This window comes from Rhincodon typus, chromosome 11 (genome assembly GCF_021869965.1).
Source record: "Rhincodon typus isolate 14 chromosome 11, sRhiTyp1.1, whole genome shotgun sequence".
NCBI lineage: Eukaryota > Metazoa > Chordata > Chondrichthyes > Orectolobiformes > Rhincodontidae > Rhincodon > Rhincodon typus.
Genome location: NC_063342.1, coordinates 57,520,554 through 57,538,927, shown reverse-complemented (window position 1 = coordinate 57,538,927; position 18,374 = coordinate 57,520,554). Strand labels below are relative to the sequence as shown.

Sequence of the window (18,374 nt, the reverse complement as noted above, 5' to 3'; positions counted from 1 at the left end):
AGCCTTCCTGCTCCTCTGATGCTGCTTGGCCTGCTGTGTTCGTCCAGCTCTACACCTTGTTATCTCAGATTCTCCAGCATCTGCAGTTCCTACTATCTCTTAAAATTGCTATAATTTGATTCTTTTTCTCAATTCTGTGTTCAAGGTGAGGGATCCTAACAGAGAAGCAGAATACGTAACCATTTAAACACTCAACATTAGCATCAAATACTCTGATGGGAAACATAGCAAAGTCAGCCACAATATAAAGTTCCATCTGTTTGTTGCAGCAGCTTCTGAAGATCACCACAGCACATCCTATTTTCACATCTTTCAAAATTGTCCAGCCTGGAGCCTCTCAAATCAAGATTTGCCAATATAGTTCCCCTTAGAATTAGTGAGTTATTACAGTAATTTTTGTTAGAGTTTTGGAAGCGATTTCGATAGATTTGCAAATTTCCAAACATGAAAAATTGGTAGTCTGATTACCCACTGTAGAAACAGCCTTACACTATTTTTATTTCCAATGAATTGAAGTGAAAAGAAAGTTGCACAGTTTCTACGATGAATGGCCATTTCTCACGATTAGTTTAACACTTGAATAGCAAATTGACATTGTACCCCGTGTACGTGAACAGAAGGATTTTAAAGCTTAGGAACACCTTTCAGCAAGACAGCAGCCTTCATCATTCAAAGGGACAATTATTTTAAATTTTTTTTTTTCAGAAATGCTAAATTATAGGAAATAAAAGGCTGCATTAATCTCTTCGGAGATATGAAGGCTGTGCTCATTGTTATTAACTAGTTAAATAAGTGAGGGAATAATAGAGGATTAGAGATTTATTTAATCAGAATAGACTCAAGTTATTATGTTTTGACAAGAAAATGAGATCCTGGCACGAAATGTACTAATGTATAGAACATAGTCACCGTGACTGGAATTGAACGACAGAGTTTCACCAACAGCCTGAAAGAGAAAGAGCAATTCAAAAGAAAAAAAAAGGTTCAGGTTCTCACACTATATGTACTAAGGGGCATAGAACAGCCATGGTGACTGGCACCACAGTACAGTCATTGAAACTGGCACAAGCCTGCTTGCTTCCAGGAGCTGTTTCATTATGCACTGTGTTAGCTTTCATTGTCATCATATTGTCACATGATTTTTAAATTGTTATGCCAATGAAAATTTGAGGTCATCTGAAACTATGCTCTCAGCGGCTCAGTTTACAGGAAATGCTGGTTCTCCGTCACCCCTATTCACACTAGCCTAAATTTAAACTGCAGTCAAGGAACTCCTGATTTTAAAATTTATATTGTTATTTTTCAAATCCTCCCATGCCATCATCTCACCTTATCTCAGCAATCTCCTCCAACCACACAACCCTCCGTTTACCTGCCCACCTCTAAATCTGGCCTCCTGTACATTCCCAATTAAAAACACTCTCGCACTGCTGGCTAAGCATTCAGCTGTCTATGCCCTAAACTCTAGAATAACCTCGTTGCATCGTTCCACCCCTATCTTGCCTTTCTCTTTTAGGACACATTTTAAATCCTACCTTTTTGATCAAACTTTTAGTCACCTGACCTAACAGCTCTGATGTGTCTGAGATCCTTTGCTTTATAATGGTCCTATGAAACACCATGAAATATTTCATTATTTTACAGACACTATATAAGTTGTCATCAATTTAAGTTATACGTACAGGAAAGATGCAAACAGTGTGCTAAAGCAAGCAAAGTTTCTCCTTTGAATAGATTTAATGGGGTGCAAAAAGCAAAAAATTTGAGACTAAAAGAAAGCTAGTGGAGGGCAGATAGTTGCTGTCAGAATGGCCATAGTTAATAGTTCATGATTATTTGTAGCTTGAATCTCTAGAACAGGAAGCTTGAATTGTGGGGTTTGGGTTCAACTTCAGTCATATGTCTATGAAAGAGTACAAACGAAAATATCAGAAGTTTGCAGCAGAAAATGTTTGACATTACCTAAACCAGCAACTTTTACACTGCCCTAATGCCATCATCCAACAACATTAAGGATGATAGCTTGGAAAAGACGATGTATGCTCTCAAAGGAAGTTAGATAACTCTCAAAACAATTAAGCACTATATTTGTTGTCATAGTGAAACTGAAGCTGAAATCAAATCAATTTTTGATTTAAAAAAAATTCTTTCTGCTTACTGACTGACATAATTTATCAGCATTCAGCGATGTTCTAATTCTGCTAAACAAAATGGTCCAGATTTTGCAGTTGGTAGTGAATGAACAATGCTCATCACTCATTACAGCTTTAGCTGATCAAAGACTTTGGTTTTTGTCTGGCAGCTTAGAATCATTGGGAATTTAATGCAATACTGTGCCCTCCAAAGGGAACATGGGATCTGTGTGAACACAGCAAGCAAAAATGTGCCTCTTTAACCAATCAGATTGAAGAATCCTTATTCAGCATCAGAGATTAAACCAGGAAGCTAAAATAAAACACTTAATTCAATGTAAAATCATATTTTAAAAAAACAAGAAACAAAATAAAGGATTAAGAGGTAACAATAGTTAGAAAGAAAAAAATAAAACTAATTCAAACCTAAAGGAAAGACAGCAGTGTCTCAGTGGTTAGCACTGCAGCCTCACAGCGCCAGGGACCTGGGTTCAATTCCAACCTTGGGTGACTGTCTGTGTGGACTTTACACATTCTCCCCATGTCTGCGTGGGTTTCCCCCAGGTATTCTGGTTTCCTCTCACAGTCCAAAGAAGTGCAGGTGGATTGGCCATGCTAAATTGCCCATAGTGGCCAGGGATGTGTAGGTTAGGTAGATGAGCTCTGGAAAATGCAGGGTTACAGAGATAGGGTAGGGGGTGAAACTGGGTGGGATGCTCTTCAGAGAGTCGGTGTTGGGCTGAATGGCCTGTTTCTACACTGTAGAATTCTATGATTCTATGAATGGGAATTATAAAAGTACACTTTCAGTGCCAGTGAGGCTGCATGGAAGTTACATCATAGCATTAAAAATTAACTTAGATTAACCTATGATTGGCCAAGCCCTTGTTGATTTGGTCAATGGGTATTGGATAGTGGTTAAGTCTTTCACATCTTTCATGAGTTTTGATGTCTAGTATTTGGCCGAGTAACACTATATAGCAAATAAAGCCAGACAGTAAAGATTGTGCAGACCCATGGAAAATAGGACAACATTGCGGTCTCTCTGCCTAAATCCCCATCTGCGACACTGCAAATTGCCATCCAATTTACTCATTAATAGCAGTGAGCACCGATGGTTTCACCATTACTCTTAATTCAAAATCTGGGCCAATGTTTACCAAAATTTTCCTGATACTTAAGCAGCTCGTCATATTCAAGTCAAGAGACAAACATGATGCTGCTTTTAAATCAGCAAATTAAGTCACTTTCAATCCTTGAGTCACAGTCAGTCCTTGTTCTAAACCTCACCTCCAACCATGTCAAAATGGAGCACATGATGAAGTCCCACTGTTCACTTGTTACTGAAGTTGGTAAACGTTTGATCAGCAATCTCAGAAAGCGTAGAATTTCCACATTGATTCCAAGCAAAGTGGACTCGGGACACTTCAAACTACTGCAGAGAAATGAGAGATGTTAAAAATTTACAAAATTCTTGCTCCCTAAACAATCTGAGCTAGAGTCAAAGTTCCTCCACATAACATTTAAAAATGTTTAAATCATGCTTTCAATCCAAATATTAGGAAGTATAGACTTCCTTTTCAATATGTCATCAACAGTGTTATTAGACACCATTTACTTTGCAATAGCCTGCTAAATGAAGCTGGGCTTGCATTCTGCTCGAGCCACTGGGCTCCTAACTCATTACAATCTTGGTTCTAAACATGAAAAAAAAGCTGAACACCAGATAACAATGACTGACCTTGACATCAAGGCCACATTTGATGGAGTGTGGCATCAAGGAGTTCTTGCAAAATTAGAGTCAATGGGAATTAGGGGGAAAATACTAATCTTGTCCATGAATCAGAGTTCAGTATATAACCAAGCCTGATAATTTAGAGCTGCTATAATTTGAACAGAAACTAAATCAAATCCCATCAGTCTTCTCCAGTGGAGATTAAAGATCCAAGATTATTATTCAAAAAACATAGGCAGCTCTCTGGATGACACCAGCTTTCACATCCAAATGTACCACAAAAAAAACTAACAAATCATTCAATTTCAGTTGTAGCATATTAGCGGCATAACAATACAACTTTCATTTATACATCATTCATGGCCTCAGGATGTCCAAATGTATTTTATAGTTAAGTAAGCATTTTTGAAATTTAAACACTGTGACAAAACCTGCTATATTTACCAATATGGCAGGAGTCACTGTACATCAATAACAATTTAATGAACGTATCATTTTGAAAAAAACTAATATAAAGTTTCAGAAGATTTGAAAGGGTAGATTTTACACAGTTCATATGAAGAACAGACTTAATGTTTACCTCCTGTGTGTTATCCAAGTCTTATAAAATTATCACAGTACAGTAGACTAAGGGAGAGTGATATTCAAAATCAAGATATTTATGTCATAAGGTCTATAGTTTTGAACCAAATAGATTGGTGATCATGAGTTGGTAAAGATACAAATGTAAAGATACAAATCTGCTTGACATTTTTTTAAACGAGCAAATACAATGCCACTACACAGTCAGCTACTTGTGTGTACTGGATGACCGCACTTCCAAGTTTAAATGTGCTTCATCTATTTTCTGCGATTCCTCACTCAATGCTAAAAGTACACTGAACATATAAAAGTTCTTTTTGCTTCAATTCAATATTCATAAAGTTTCTTCATTAAGATTTACTTTATCTTAAAATAACAAATTCATATACAAACACATTGCTTTCTCTATTCATAACAGTTGTTTACAAGGCAAATTTAAGTATATCCAAATCATTTCCAGGCAGAATATTTACATTTTTAAACTAAAAATAAAATAGAAACAAGTAACAACTCAGAATGATTAACTTACCAGTCAAACAAAAATATTTCTTCTTCATAGTTTCTCCATTCCATAATTGTATTTAATACATCTATAAACAACTGACCATCTATATGGTGACCTTCCACATTGATTCCATTCTGTAGGCAGCTATTTATAACAACAAGGTTTCCAAACCCTCCTGTAAATTCAATACACGCAAGATACATTTTGTATACATAAGCAAATGTAACACACAATTTCTTTAAAATCACTGAATAAATCAAAGCATTAAGTTTAATTCAAGAATCAATCTGCTAAATGTATTTCTTTTACATTTACAGATGATAGACTTCCACTTTTGGCATGTGAAACTCCTGCAGTGTTCAGAACCAGGCAAGTTCTTCGTATTAGAGAAGTTTTACACAATTTTTGAACAAAATACTTGGCACACAGTGAGATTTCAGATTTGCAGAGGATCACAATAATCTCTAAAATACTTCTTTTAAAAAATGATACAACAGAAGTGCCAGTAGGACAACGTAGGGGTAAGAAAAAAGAAGTCTGAAACTGTAATCTCATAGTCAATGAAGATGGAACAGCAGTAGAATCCAAGGAATATCAGCTAAGTGTTCTGAAGAAGAGTCACTGGACCCGAAATGTTAACTTTGATTGCTCTCCACAGACGCTGCTCGACCTCCTGAGCTTTTACAGCAAATTCTGTTTTTCTTTCCCCCTAACATCACAGCCTAATGCCAAAATTAGGAGAGCTGTCTCACACACTAGTCAAACAACTGCAGTTGCAATATAGTCATACGTACAAAATATATTTTACAATGTCCCTGACAAGGCCATCACCATGTCTGGGTACATTCTGTCCCAATGCAGGACAGACCCAGCAGAGATGATGGTACAGTGGTATAAGGTTGGGAAGGAGTTGTCCTGGGGGATTCTCAACATCAACTCTGGAACTCTGCAGTCCTGCAACATCCAGTCCTGAGAGATGGTTGGCAATAGACAACTGCCTGGAGAAGGGTGCTTTACAAATATCCCCGCCTTCAATGATGGGGGAGCATATCAGTGCAAAAACTATGGCTGGAGCATTTGCAACAGTCACTAGATGTCCCCAAGATCACAGGAGCCAGTTTTCAGCCAATTTGATTTATTCCACTTTGATATCAAGAAACAGCTGAAGGCAACATATACTGCAAAGGCTCTCAGTCCTGACAATATTCCACCGACAGTATTGGAGACCTGAGTTTCAGAACTAGTCTTGCCCCTAGCCAAGCTGTTCCAGTACAGGCACAGCACTGGCATCGAACCAGTAATGTGAAAAATTACTAAGGTATGTACCAAATACAAAACGCAGTACAAATTCAACTTGGCCATAGTCTGTTTGGGTTCCGCCCAGTGTTATTGTCTCCAGATTTCACTGTCTCAGTTCAAATATGGAAAGAAGAGGTGAACTCCAGAGATTAGGCGGGAGTGACTTCCCTTGACATCAAGGCAGCACTTGACCCAATGTGAAATCAAGGAGCCACTGCAATACTGGCATCAACAGGAATCAAGGGGAACATTGTCCATGAGTTGGAGCCATACCTGGCAAAAAGGAAGATAATTGGAAGTCAGTCATCTCTCCTCCAAGACATCACTGCAGGAGTACCTCAGGGGAGTGTCCTAGGCCCAACCATCTTCAGCTGATTCATCAATTACCTTCCTTCCATCATCAAGTCAGAAGTGGGACTGTTTGCTGATGATTGCACAACGTTCAGCACTATTTGCAACTTCTCAGACTGAAGCAGCCCATATCCAAATGCAGCAAGACTTGGACAATATCCAGACTTGGGCTGACAAGTAGCAAGTAACATTCATGTCACACAGGTGACAAGCAATGATCATTTCCATCAACAGAGAATCTAGTTATTGCCTATTCCAATGGCATTACCATCACCGAATTCCCAGGATACATCTTCTGACATGGTTGGGAAGCAGTGAGGAGGGGGTTTATCATTGACTAGCAGCAGAACTGGACTATCCATATAAATACAGTTGCTACAAGAGCAGATCAGAGGCTTGGAATCCAACAGGATCAACTCAGCTCCTGATTCCCAAATGCTTGTCCATCATTTACAGGCACAAGTCAGGTGTGATGGAATACTACTTACAAAATATACTGCAGAAATTCATCAAGGCTCCTTGGACAGCATCTTCCAAAAGCACAACCTCTACCACCTAGAGAGACACAGGCAGCAGATACATGGAACACCACTAACTGCATATTCATCTCCAAGTCATTCACCATCCTGACTTGGAAATATATTGCCATTCCAATATTCATGTAGTACTCTGGCAACATCTTCTGCATCTACGCACAATTTACCATGTACATCTATGATAAGCTCAACCGTTTCCTTAGTCATCCTCTTACTCTTAAAGTACTGATTAAACATCTTTGGATTTTGCTTAATTTTACAGGCCAACACATTTTTCATATCCTCTCTTGGCTTTGCTAATTTCCTTTTTCACTTCACCTCTGTACTATCTACGCTCCTCTAATCTTTCTAAAGTATTAAATTTTTTGAAGTTGTCAAAAGCTCTATTTTTCTTATTTGGAGGTCAGTTAGTTCAGCTGGCTGGATGTTTGATTTTTGATTCGGAGTAACACCAACAGTGCGGATTCAAATTCCCGCACCAGAATGCTCTGGATTTTAAATGCTTTAAAGTGATGGTGTTGGGGAATGGAAGAGAGTTTATTTTGTTGTGTGTTTTAAGATTCAGATGAAGGCCACCAAAAGTCAGATTGAGGTAACTGCTGCATTCATGGAAAGCAATACAACAATCAAGGCTACAATAATCTTGCACATGGCAAAATGAGCAAAAAGAAAACCAATGATGGGTATGGAGGATGCACCTCACTGTGTAGAGTGGCTATCGTGCAGACATTTTCTTTTTTGAGCAGCCTGATAATGGTCCAAAGTGTTAAAATCTTCAATGCCACACAAACATCTCATTCCTGATATTTCTTCACTGATCAATAATTCACTGCTAGATGTTTGACCAACTTAACCAAGCAGCTGTATTGCTGAGGTTGAGAAGGAAAAGTAAAAGAAATGCCAGCATCAAAAGGAGCAGAAACAGGAGATTCAAACAAAGAACTGTGGATGTTGGAGATTTGAAACAAAAACAGAAACTTTTGTTGAAATTCAGCAGGTCTGGCAGCATCTGTGGGGAGAGTTAACATTTTGAGTCCAGTAACGCTTCATCAGAACTGATAGTAGCTAGGAAAAAGTTGCATTTATGATAAAGATTGATGGTTTTGGTGGGGGTGGTAGGGAGAGAGAAGGGTGGAAGCGGATAGGTGGAGATGGGGCCCAGAGAGAGATATGAAAGGGGTAGATAAATGAGGGGATAATGGATGGCAGGCCTGAGCAGAAGAGAAGCTGAACAGGTGATAATGAGAGCTGAGGGTAGCAGAGAATGGATAGGTGCTGAAAGCAAACCATGTAATGGGATAATAGGCCTAAGAGTGCGAAAATATAATAGAACCTGGTATGGGTCTGGGTTTAAAAAAAACAAAAGAATGCAATCAAGCTCTAAAGGTTTTGAACTCAATATTGTGTCCCAGAGGATGCAGTGTCCCCAAGAGAAAAATGAGATGCTGCTCTTTGAGCTTGCACTGAGGCTTGAGGGAATACGGTAACAGGCCTGTGACACAAATGTTAGCATGGGAACATAATGGTGTTAAAGTGGCAGGCGACTGGAAGCTCTGGGTCATTTTTATGGATAGGAGCAGGAGACTCAGGGAGCTGCGGATGTGAAAAAGCGACCAGCATCTGAAGGAAGGAGCCAGTCTTCAGCGGTGTATGAAACAGGGTCTTCTGAAGACACCATAGTTATCTGCAGATGAGTAAAAGGCAGTGTCAGAGATGTCTTCATATAACTAGGGATTTAATCACTGACATCCACCAAATCCAGTAGGAAGATCTGCAGATGTGCATCTTACAATGTAGTGCTAGGCTCTGAAGATCACAGCAGCATTGAACCTTCTAGCCAGCAGTTTCTTTCAAATCTCAACTGGGGACATGAGCTCCCAATTGGTAATCCACAAGGGCATTTGTAAGTTCACCAATAGCTCTACAGGAAAGTAATTCAGTTTGTTCAGTTCACCACAAATCCAGAGAGCCAGACAATACCCAAGCTGTTGGATTTACAACGATCACTGGGTTCCTCAGATATAAGGGGCCATTAAGCACACATACGTGGCTCTCAGTGTTTCATGACATCATCTAGCCACATTCTGGGACAGTAAGTGGGAGGGGTGGGTTTCACTTTCTCAATGTCCAGCTTGTTTGTGAGAGGCAACAACTCCGACAGGTGTTGCCTACCATCCAGGGGGCTGCCACAATGCTTAAACTCTGCATAAATCTCAGGTTCCTTGAATGTTCTCTGCATCCATCCCAGCATTCCACCTCCATCAACAAAATCATTTCCAAGTCTGGCTTGCCAGTGATAAGGGGCAGCCCTAGAAGGCAGGGAAAATGGCACACCAAAAATCACTGTAACGTTGTCCATGCATCCACTAACAGCCAACTGTGCACAGACAATTGGTCTTCTGAAACGCCGCCAGGGTACCTTGTGAAAATGAAGCTCCTGAAGGTCCCTGCAGAGGTTGGAGAACCTCCTGCCCACCTGTCCGTAAAACATGGCATTTCACCCGTGCATGCATTTGTAATGAGCTAAGAACTTAATTGCAGAAGAAAACCCAACCAGCTCTCTGCAACAATGCCTCCCAATTTTAGGTCTATCTCTATACTTAGTTTTAAATAAAAAGATTCTGCCCAACAGCTCACAAATGTAATTAAATAAATGTTCACACATTAATTTTCAGCAATGTAGATTGAGGGATAATGTTTGCCAGAATACTAGGAGAAATCCTTTACTTTTCTGTGAATAGTGTCAAAGGATCTTTTACATCATATCCCCTTGGTTCAATGTGTCAACAGAAAAATCACTGCAGCACTTTCAGCAGGACTATGCTGAAGCGTCAACTGAAATTATCTACTCAATTGTTTGGAATGTAGCATGAAATCACAAACTCAGAAAAATAAGTGAAGAAGGTGAAGACTTAGGCTTTTTTAAAAAGAAAATAAAGATTTTATGATATTAAATGAAAAAGCAAAACACTTACCATTAATGCTAGTAATGTCTGTGCCCTTGCTTGTAGAAAGCTTTGCAGCACACCGTGTCACAAGAAGATTTTTATCTTCCTGGAGAAGAGATGGAGCAATGCACTGAATTGTGTGCAGGCATGCCTCAGTCAAAGGGAAAAATCTAGAAACAGAAATTCAAATTATTGACTAGAGACTGAAGCATTGTAAGAAAATACCCACAGAACCAGTTATTGGAAAAGGAATACATAAATTTCTCAAGCAAATAAGTAAAAGGGCAAATCGAGATTAGACTAACACTAGGATTCATCTCCTAGACTAATATTACAACAGGGTCAGTTTTCACTCTGCAACTGTACCTCCATCATCAGTTTCCTAAGATGGATTTCATCCTTTGTAAAAAGCGGGCTCCTGACCAGGAAGGAGGCCCCACACTTCTGACCCATGTCATCCTCACCAAGTGGGTCGATTAACAGCCAGACATTGAAAGGTGGAGATGCTACTCAAATGTGGACCAATTAAATTATCTAAACTGGGGCAAGAATGGAGGGAGAAAAGGGCAATAGAAGGCACTCAGAAACACAGACTTGTTCTAAGCAGCTTCCTAGGGTTGGTAGCTATCAACATCCCCATGATAGCTCCAGGAAGTGACATAACTTGTAGGACCTATTTTCTTAATCAATCTATTCAGAGATGTTATTACACACCTCTGGAGCAGGTGGAACTTGAACCCAAGCCTCCTAGTCCAGAGGTAGGGACACGACCACTGCTCCACATGAGGGCCATAAGCAGAAAACTCATTGCAAATCTGGGCCTTAAGAGTTATATAGTCATTTTGGCAGGAAGGAGACCCCCTAGCCTATCAAGTCCATGCCACTCTCCATGGAGCAATCCAAATAGTACCAATCCCACAGCATATCCCTTGCATGTTTACTTTCCTCAAATGCTCACCAAATTTTCTTTTTTCAAATAATTTGAACAACTCCACTTCTGCCACTCTTGTAAGCTGCAAGTTCCAGCTCATGACTAGCTGGGTACAAAAGTTCTTCCAACCAGCGTCTCTGAATATTTGCCCAAAACCTTCAATCCGTGACCTCTTGTTCCTGTACCATCAGCTAATGGGAACAGCTTTTCTTTGTCTACCTTATTTAATCTTGTCATAACCTTGTAAACCTCGATCAAATCTTTCCTCAATCTCCTCACCGCAAGGAGAACACCACCAGCTTCTTCAAAATAACCTTGAATAATTGAAAAGTGAAATATTTTTAAATGGAGAGGGATTACAGAACTCTGAGGGACAAGAGGGATCTCAGTGTCCTAGAACAGGTGTCACAAAAGTTAGCATACAGGTATAGCAAGTGATTCAGAAGGCAAATGGAATATTCTTGTTTGTTGCAAGGGGAATAGAATATAAAAATAGAGATGCTTTACTACATTAGTGAGACCACATTTAGAGGACCGTGTAGGTCTCCTTATTTAAGAAACAATATAAATGTACTGAAAGTAGTTCATTTAACTGATTCCTTGAAGGAAGGAATTGTCTTATAGACTTTAAAGGGATGAGAGATGATCTTATTAAAATATACAAGATCTTGAGGGGACTTAGAAGTGTGGATGGTGAAGGGACGTTTCTCATTCTGCAAGACTAGAACTTGGGAACACAGCTGAATAATAAGGGGCTCCCCATTTAAAACAGGGTTGAGGGACGACTTTTTCTCTTAAAAGGCTGTGTTTCTATGAAACTCTCTTCTCCAAAGAGCTGCAGAGTCAGTCATTGAATATTTTTAAGGCAGAGGTAGATAGATTCCTAACTAACAGGGGAGTCAAAAAGTATAGTGGGAGGCAGAAAAGTGAAGTTGAGGCCACAATTACATCAGCCATGATCTTATCAAATGATGGAGCAGGCTCATGGGGTCGAATGGCCTACTCCTGCTCCTAATTCAGATCTTGGTATGCAACCTTGCAGTTAAAATCCCTCATCCCTGGAACTATCCTCTTTCAATCCATTCCACACCGACTCCAGGAATCACACATCACTCCTAAAGTATGCTGATCAGACTGAACTCAATATTTTACTTGGGGCTTAATCAATACTTTACATGCTTTCAGCATGATGTTTCCTTTTGTACTCAATGCCATTATTTATGCAACAAAAATTTCAAATGTTGCGCTAAATAATCTGTCAATATGGCTTGCCACCTTCAAACATCTATACATATGAACCCCCAAGAGCCCACCCAATTTGCATGTACTGGGTAGGCAAAGGACAGCCAGCAACAATTCTGGCAGAAAGGAAATTCCAGTTGGGACAATGGGATAACAGTATGCCTCCGTGCTCAAATTTGTCTTCTTTATTATGGCACCTAGATCAGATCGAAACACAAGAAAATTGTGGCCCAAAGTGCAGCACTCAAGAAGAAGTAATTAAAATCAATAGTAATACACTTGGCATGACATTAATAGCATATTGGAAATGGGCTCGAAAGAAAACAGATTACAAGAACAAGGTGTTACAATTATAATAAATGCTGGATGTGCAAGACTTTTACTAAAGGCAAGGAAAAATTATAATACATAAAAGCTTTAAGAGTGCCTTTATTATAAAATAAAAGCAATTTTAAAATATTACCTTTTAATTTACAATAACTTACCCAGAAATAGAAAATAACTAATTCAACAGTAACAAAGTGATAAGTGCAATAATTTCTTAATTGACCTAAGAATGTTATTATACTTAGACTCAATAGCCTTAGGGGGACAGGTCCTTTAAAAGTCAACATCTGATACTATACAGTATAAATGCTCAAGTTCTTATGAAATAGTATACTGTCCAATTCACCAGAAGCAACCCTTGGAAAATTGATTTAATGAAGTACACTGCATTAAATTCATAAAATTTCTTCTAGATTAATAAGATTATACAGTACAAAACATCTTCAGTCTTCACATTACAGGGCGATAATTCCATCATTAACAATGAAAGGGGGGACACAATAGGTGACTTCAAATAATAACTGAACTTAAACTTCTTGACATAATCGAGTTCTTACCTGTCCACTGTAATGTACAACTGTTTTAGATCGCAACCATTAATCACCTTGGTTCGGGTGATAAACTGAGATGCAGTTAAAGCCCAGAGCAATCCACTACGTAATGATCTATTTGAAAGAATTTTTAAAAATTAATTCAATTCATTATAGATTTTTATTAGGTTGGGATATTAAGGGATTTGGAGAAAAATGTAGATAAGGTAACTTATGGTGGAAGAGACTCAAGGGTACCTCTTTCTTGGTTTTTAACATTTCTTAAATTCTTAGAAGAATTACCTTCCTATAATGTACAGCTTTAACTTTTTCTGTTGATCATTTGAGGGATAAAGTGTGCCCCTATTTTAAATAAATCAGTTATCAGTATGTTAGGTTCACTGGAAGTTCATGCTGATTGCACAGATTTCACTCAGTATCATCTTAAATGCAGTTACTTTAGTTTGTAAAATCAATACCTGTTTGATAATTCTACTAGGATTGAATGTTACATTTTTTCCTTTCTATTGGAGATCAATTTTTGAAAATCTCATCTATTTTAACACATTCAAACCTTTTTTTATTTGCAATAGACACATTCAATAGTATCTTTCAAAAAGAAATGAGATAAATCCCTGATGGAGAAAATAATTGCAGGGATATGGAAAAAGAATGGGGATGTGAGGCTAACTGAACTGCTCTTCCAAAGAGCTGTGCAGGTTTGATAGGCCAAATAGCTTCTAACAATGCAGTACTAGTCCATAACTTTTCTGAACTGTGTCACTTACGTAAAAGTAGGAAGTCCCTTAATTCTTTTTTTTTGTATCCTGTTCAGTAACCAAATTATGGTCAACACTCTCATCGAATTTATTTTGAACATATTTTAACAACATAATCCAGTTCGCTATTCTGATTAATCTATTGTGAAAGGATAATTTGAGAATGAGGTGAGGAAAAAGATGTTCTGCACTGAGCAGAATCTTTGCAGATCTATCAGACATTGAAATTTTGGATATGTACATTTGGTACTATTGCTAGATTTAGTTCAGCAGTATCTGAAAGAAAATGCTCAGGAACCTTCGTATATGCTGATCAGGATCTAAGATTCACATTCTACACCCGTTACTAAGTGACAGCATTGCAAGACAAACTATCACTTATTGCAGAATTCCTGTTGATTTTGCCCACGTGTATTTGTTTAAAATCACGACACACAAAATTTACAAGGTAATTTTAATCCTCCAGTCACTCAATCTCTATGACTGAGAAACACATGGGACAAGCATCACTTCCAAGTTCCCTAGCAAGACACACTTCATCTCAGTTTGATGATACAATTGCAGCACCTTTACAAGCAACAGATCAAAATTCTCCAACTTCCTCAGCACCACATTGTTGCTTTACATCACCACAAAGACAGCTGCAGATCAGTCAAAAGATCCACTATCATCATTTCAGGGGATTGCAGGATTGGTAAATTTGCAATGTTTAAAAACACAGAGCAAAACACACAAAACAAGACTCCACAAGAAGCATACATTACATAATAGGTGAAGGGGTTAAAATTCCATGGAACTTACAGCCACACAAAATGAAGAACAGTGATTGTCTCCAAGCTGTAGGTACAGGTTCATAATATGGATAGGTGGTGCACTTTAACAGTGAGGGGGTAACAGCAGCACTTATCTCAAATGAGGTTCAAATATTCTTTGGTCGTCTGATTTAGTAACACTCCATCCTGTAGGGTATGTCTGACGGTGTGATATGCAAATGAGTCATTGCATCACATCCTATGACATACAATGTTGCATGATCTTGCAACAAGAGCTTCATAGCAAGATGGAGCCACATTAAAACAAATCTTAAATAAGTTAATGTTTTCCTTACCTCAGAAAACTCTGTAAACACTTTATCAACACAAAAAGTCCAAAATATTATACAGAGATAACAAGGTGTACAGCTGGATGAACACAGCAGGCCAAGCAGCATCAGAGGAGCGGGAAAGCTGACGTTTCGGGCCTAGACCCTTCTTCAGAAAAACATCTCAGATTCTCCAGCATCTGCAGTTCCTACTATCTCCAAAATATTATACATCCTTGCAACTCCCAAATAATAACAAAGACATCCCTTCTAATCAATCCCCTGTAATACATGTCACCTTTACTATGCCCCAACAGTAACTATTCTAACACTGTCCTCTAGGGAGTTTTCATAAAAACCTGGGCCATTGTGCTTTTGTCAAAAACACAATGTCAATCTCTGCTTGCTTGTACTTTACCATAGCGATTACTTTCTGTGCAAAGTTTTACTACATCAACCCCACAATCTCACTTATTTTCTTCTCTATATTAGAATTAGCTCCCCTTAGGGTTCAAAGCAAATTAGCAGAACATCGAAAAATGAAACAGAATGTTTGTAAATTAAAACATTGAAATGCAGGTGATGAAATAATCATTCACTGTTGTGCACCAGCAGTATTGAATTTCAACTGAATTAACAAAATCAAAATATGACAACAACCAGCCAGCAAGGCTGGACAAAAAGTAACAGCATTTTCTATGGAAGTCCTGTGGATTTCTGTCAGAAATGTTTATGCATTTCACTTTGGCTGGCAATAACTTTTTCCAGCAGTGAATAAATACACCCATAAGTACATCAAATTGTGACATTAATATTATATTTCATATTACAAGACAATAAAAAAATCACTGGATTACAATAATATACAGTCAGGCACAGAATTGGTGTGATTACCTGCCAAAGAGAGTTTCAGACAATGTACTGCATGCTTTCATCAGTCTATCACGTGTAATATCAAATTGAAGTAGCAGTTCATGGTACTTAGAAATAGTAGGACAAAAATCTTTCACCTCTTCACACCACTGCAAAGAATACAGCATTTCTGCAGCAACTAGTAAAACAAAGAACAAAATGTAAAAGTATCCATAATATCTCTAAAAACAAAATCAAATATTCAGATGCCAGAGTATCTTTTTAGCTTTGTTGCAACATTCTACCACATTAGAAAAATTTTTAAACATTTTAAAACAACAAACCAAATTATTTTGGCCTCACTAATCTAAATATACAAGCTAAACAATCTATTTGTTTTCTGCCCCAATTTGACATAAATGCTAAAACCTCAAAATGAGAATTATGCCATAATTATCCAACAAAAATACATCCAATAACTCTCCATGTAGACACTTACACCATATAATCTTTAACATCATGAAAAGAAACTAATATAAAAAAATTCTTCCCCACCCGCTAAAAGGGATCTATTAGTCATCGATATCAAGAATAATGAAAGGAAGGACTGATGATTACATCTTCGACGAGGTCAAGAGATTATGAAGGCTTCACGAAGAGATTTGCATCAGCGCTTTAAAAATACACGAAGCCAGTTAAAACAAAGTCACTTGGATAGTGTGTAACAGATGTTGGACATATTTGCATGGGGATGGTCTTTGGCTGGCGTCTGCAAAAATGCACTACTAATTCTAAAAATCAATTACGCTGACCACAGAAAAATCAGTAGAACAGACCCAACACCTGAGACACTGTACACAAGCATCATTAGGATTCTGCTTTAACAAACTTAGAAATTATTTATTTTTAAGCCTCAGCTAAAAAAAAAATCGTTATTAAATTTAGTGAATGCGCATCAGATTAAAATGAAGACAATTCTATTTAAATGATTCTCTTACTAATTGCAACAAAATTAGCTTTATTGAAAGACAGAAAACAATAAACCATTATAACAGAGAAGTTACATAATGGAATGATGTGATGCTGCATTAAAAAAAGTCACAGCTGAGAAGGCAACCATGGAATAAAAGCAGAAAGTGCTGGAGAAACTCAGTAGGTCTGGCAGCATTTGTGGAGGGAAAAATAGAGTTTGGAACCCAAAGAAGTCATACTGGACTCAAACTCTTTCTACCTCCACAGATGCAGTCAGAGGTGCTGAACTTCTCCAGTACTTTGTTCTTATTTCTGACCTTCATCAGTACTTTGCTTTTAATAGAAGGTAATAATTGACTCTGCTAACTTAATATTTTTATTCCTTGCATGATTATGACATATTCTTCTTCAGATTAGACAGAAGTGTCCCAAGATGTTGCCCATCGGGATCCCATTTCAACACTTGAAAACTGCTATGAGTCCTCAGTGAGACCTTAAGACCTATAAGGGCATGTGTGTGTGCGCGTGCATGCGTGTTTTGGAGATCGGGGCGGGGGGAAGAAAGAGGTGATGTTGAACAATTAAAGGCATGGAAATTGTATTACTTTTTCAAATAATGTAAAGACTGCAATTTTTATTGCTGCAGGAGCCAGGCTTTGAGGTTGTGTCATTTAGATTACAGCCATAGTTTGAAAAAAAACTGCAAGGATTTGAAACTGCTGTGCAGTTGTTCAATCTGTCAAGACCCTTTACTGCCTCAGAACTCTGATGTCAAAATCTGTGACCCCATTAGGGCTGCTGCCCTCATTTTGGGAAGCCCTGCTTTCGACTCAAATGCTAAAACTTCTTCAAGTGTATTTCTATCAGTTCACCACGGGGCTGGTGAACTAATACATTGTTGTATTGTTATTCGGAACATGATTACTGTGCAGGAGTGAATACAGCACCCAGAATACATACATATTTACATAACAAATAGTTCTTAACACTTCGTAAATAATATAACAATATTGAAGCAAATAAGTGAATGAACAACAGAAAATTGATGGCTCAGAGATAGCAGGAATTGCAGATGCTGGAGAATCTGAGATAACAAGGTGTAGAGCTGGATGAACACAGCAGGCCAAGCAGCATCAGAGGAGCAGGAAAGCTGACGTTTCGGGCCTAGACCCTTCTTCACAGCAAGTACTGAGGCGAAATATTTGTTTAGTATCTCACCCATTTCATGTGGCTCTATACATAGACAGTCTCGATGATCCTTAAGGGACCGTATCCTCTCCCTATTTACTCTTTGCCCATAAAGTGCTTGTAGAATCTCTTAGGATCCTCCTTAACCTTATTTGACAAAGCTATCTCAGGTCCCCTTTTTTCCCTCCTGATCTCACTTTTAAGTGTGCTCTGACTCCTCCTATCTTCCTCCAGAGATTGATCCCAAGTCTCAGTATCTGTAGTCATCCAGTTTTCCCTACAGTACCAGCCTTGCCCTTCACACTAATAGAACATACTCTTGTTATCTCATTTTTCTGAAGACCCTTTTTCTGAAGAAGGGTCTAGGCCCGAAACGTCAGCTTT

General features: G+C 38.3%; 1 protein-coding gene across 2 annotated transcripts in view; it reads right to left on the bottom strand.

Annotated features, from left to right (window-relative positions):
- ltn1 (listerin E3 ubiquitin protein ligase 1) overlaps positions 1–18,374 on the bottom strand; it is a 129,267-nt gene that overhangs the window by 28,724 nt on the left and 82,169 nt on the right. Inside the window, exons 17-21 of one of the 2 annotated variants that reach the window (XM_048603365.1) lie at positions 15,873–16,029; positions 13,146–13,253; positions 10,116–10,258; positions 4,979–5,129; positions 3,423–3,567 (exon numbers count right to left, since the gene is read on the bottom strand). In XM_048603365.1, the coding sequence (XP_048459322.1) occupies positions 3,423–3,567; positions 4,979–5,129; positions 10,116–10,258; positions 13,146–13,253; positions 15,873–16,029 (704 nt within the window). The remainder of the gene's footprint in view (positions 1–3,422; positions 3,568–4,978; positions 5,130–10,115; positions 10,259–13,145; positions 13,254–15,872; positions 16,030–18,374) is intronic. The other variant, XM_048603366.1, reaches the window with a different exon arrangement.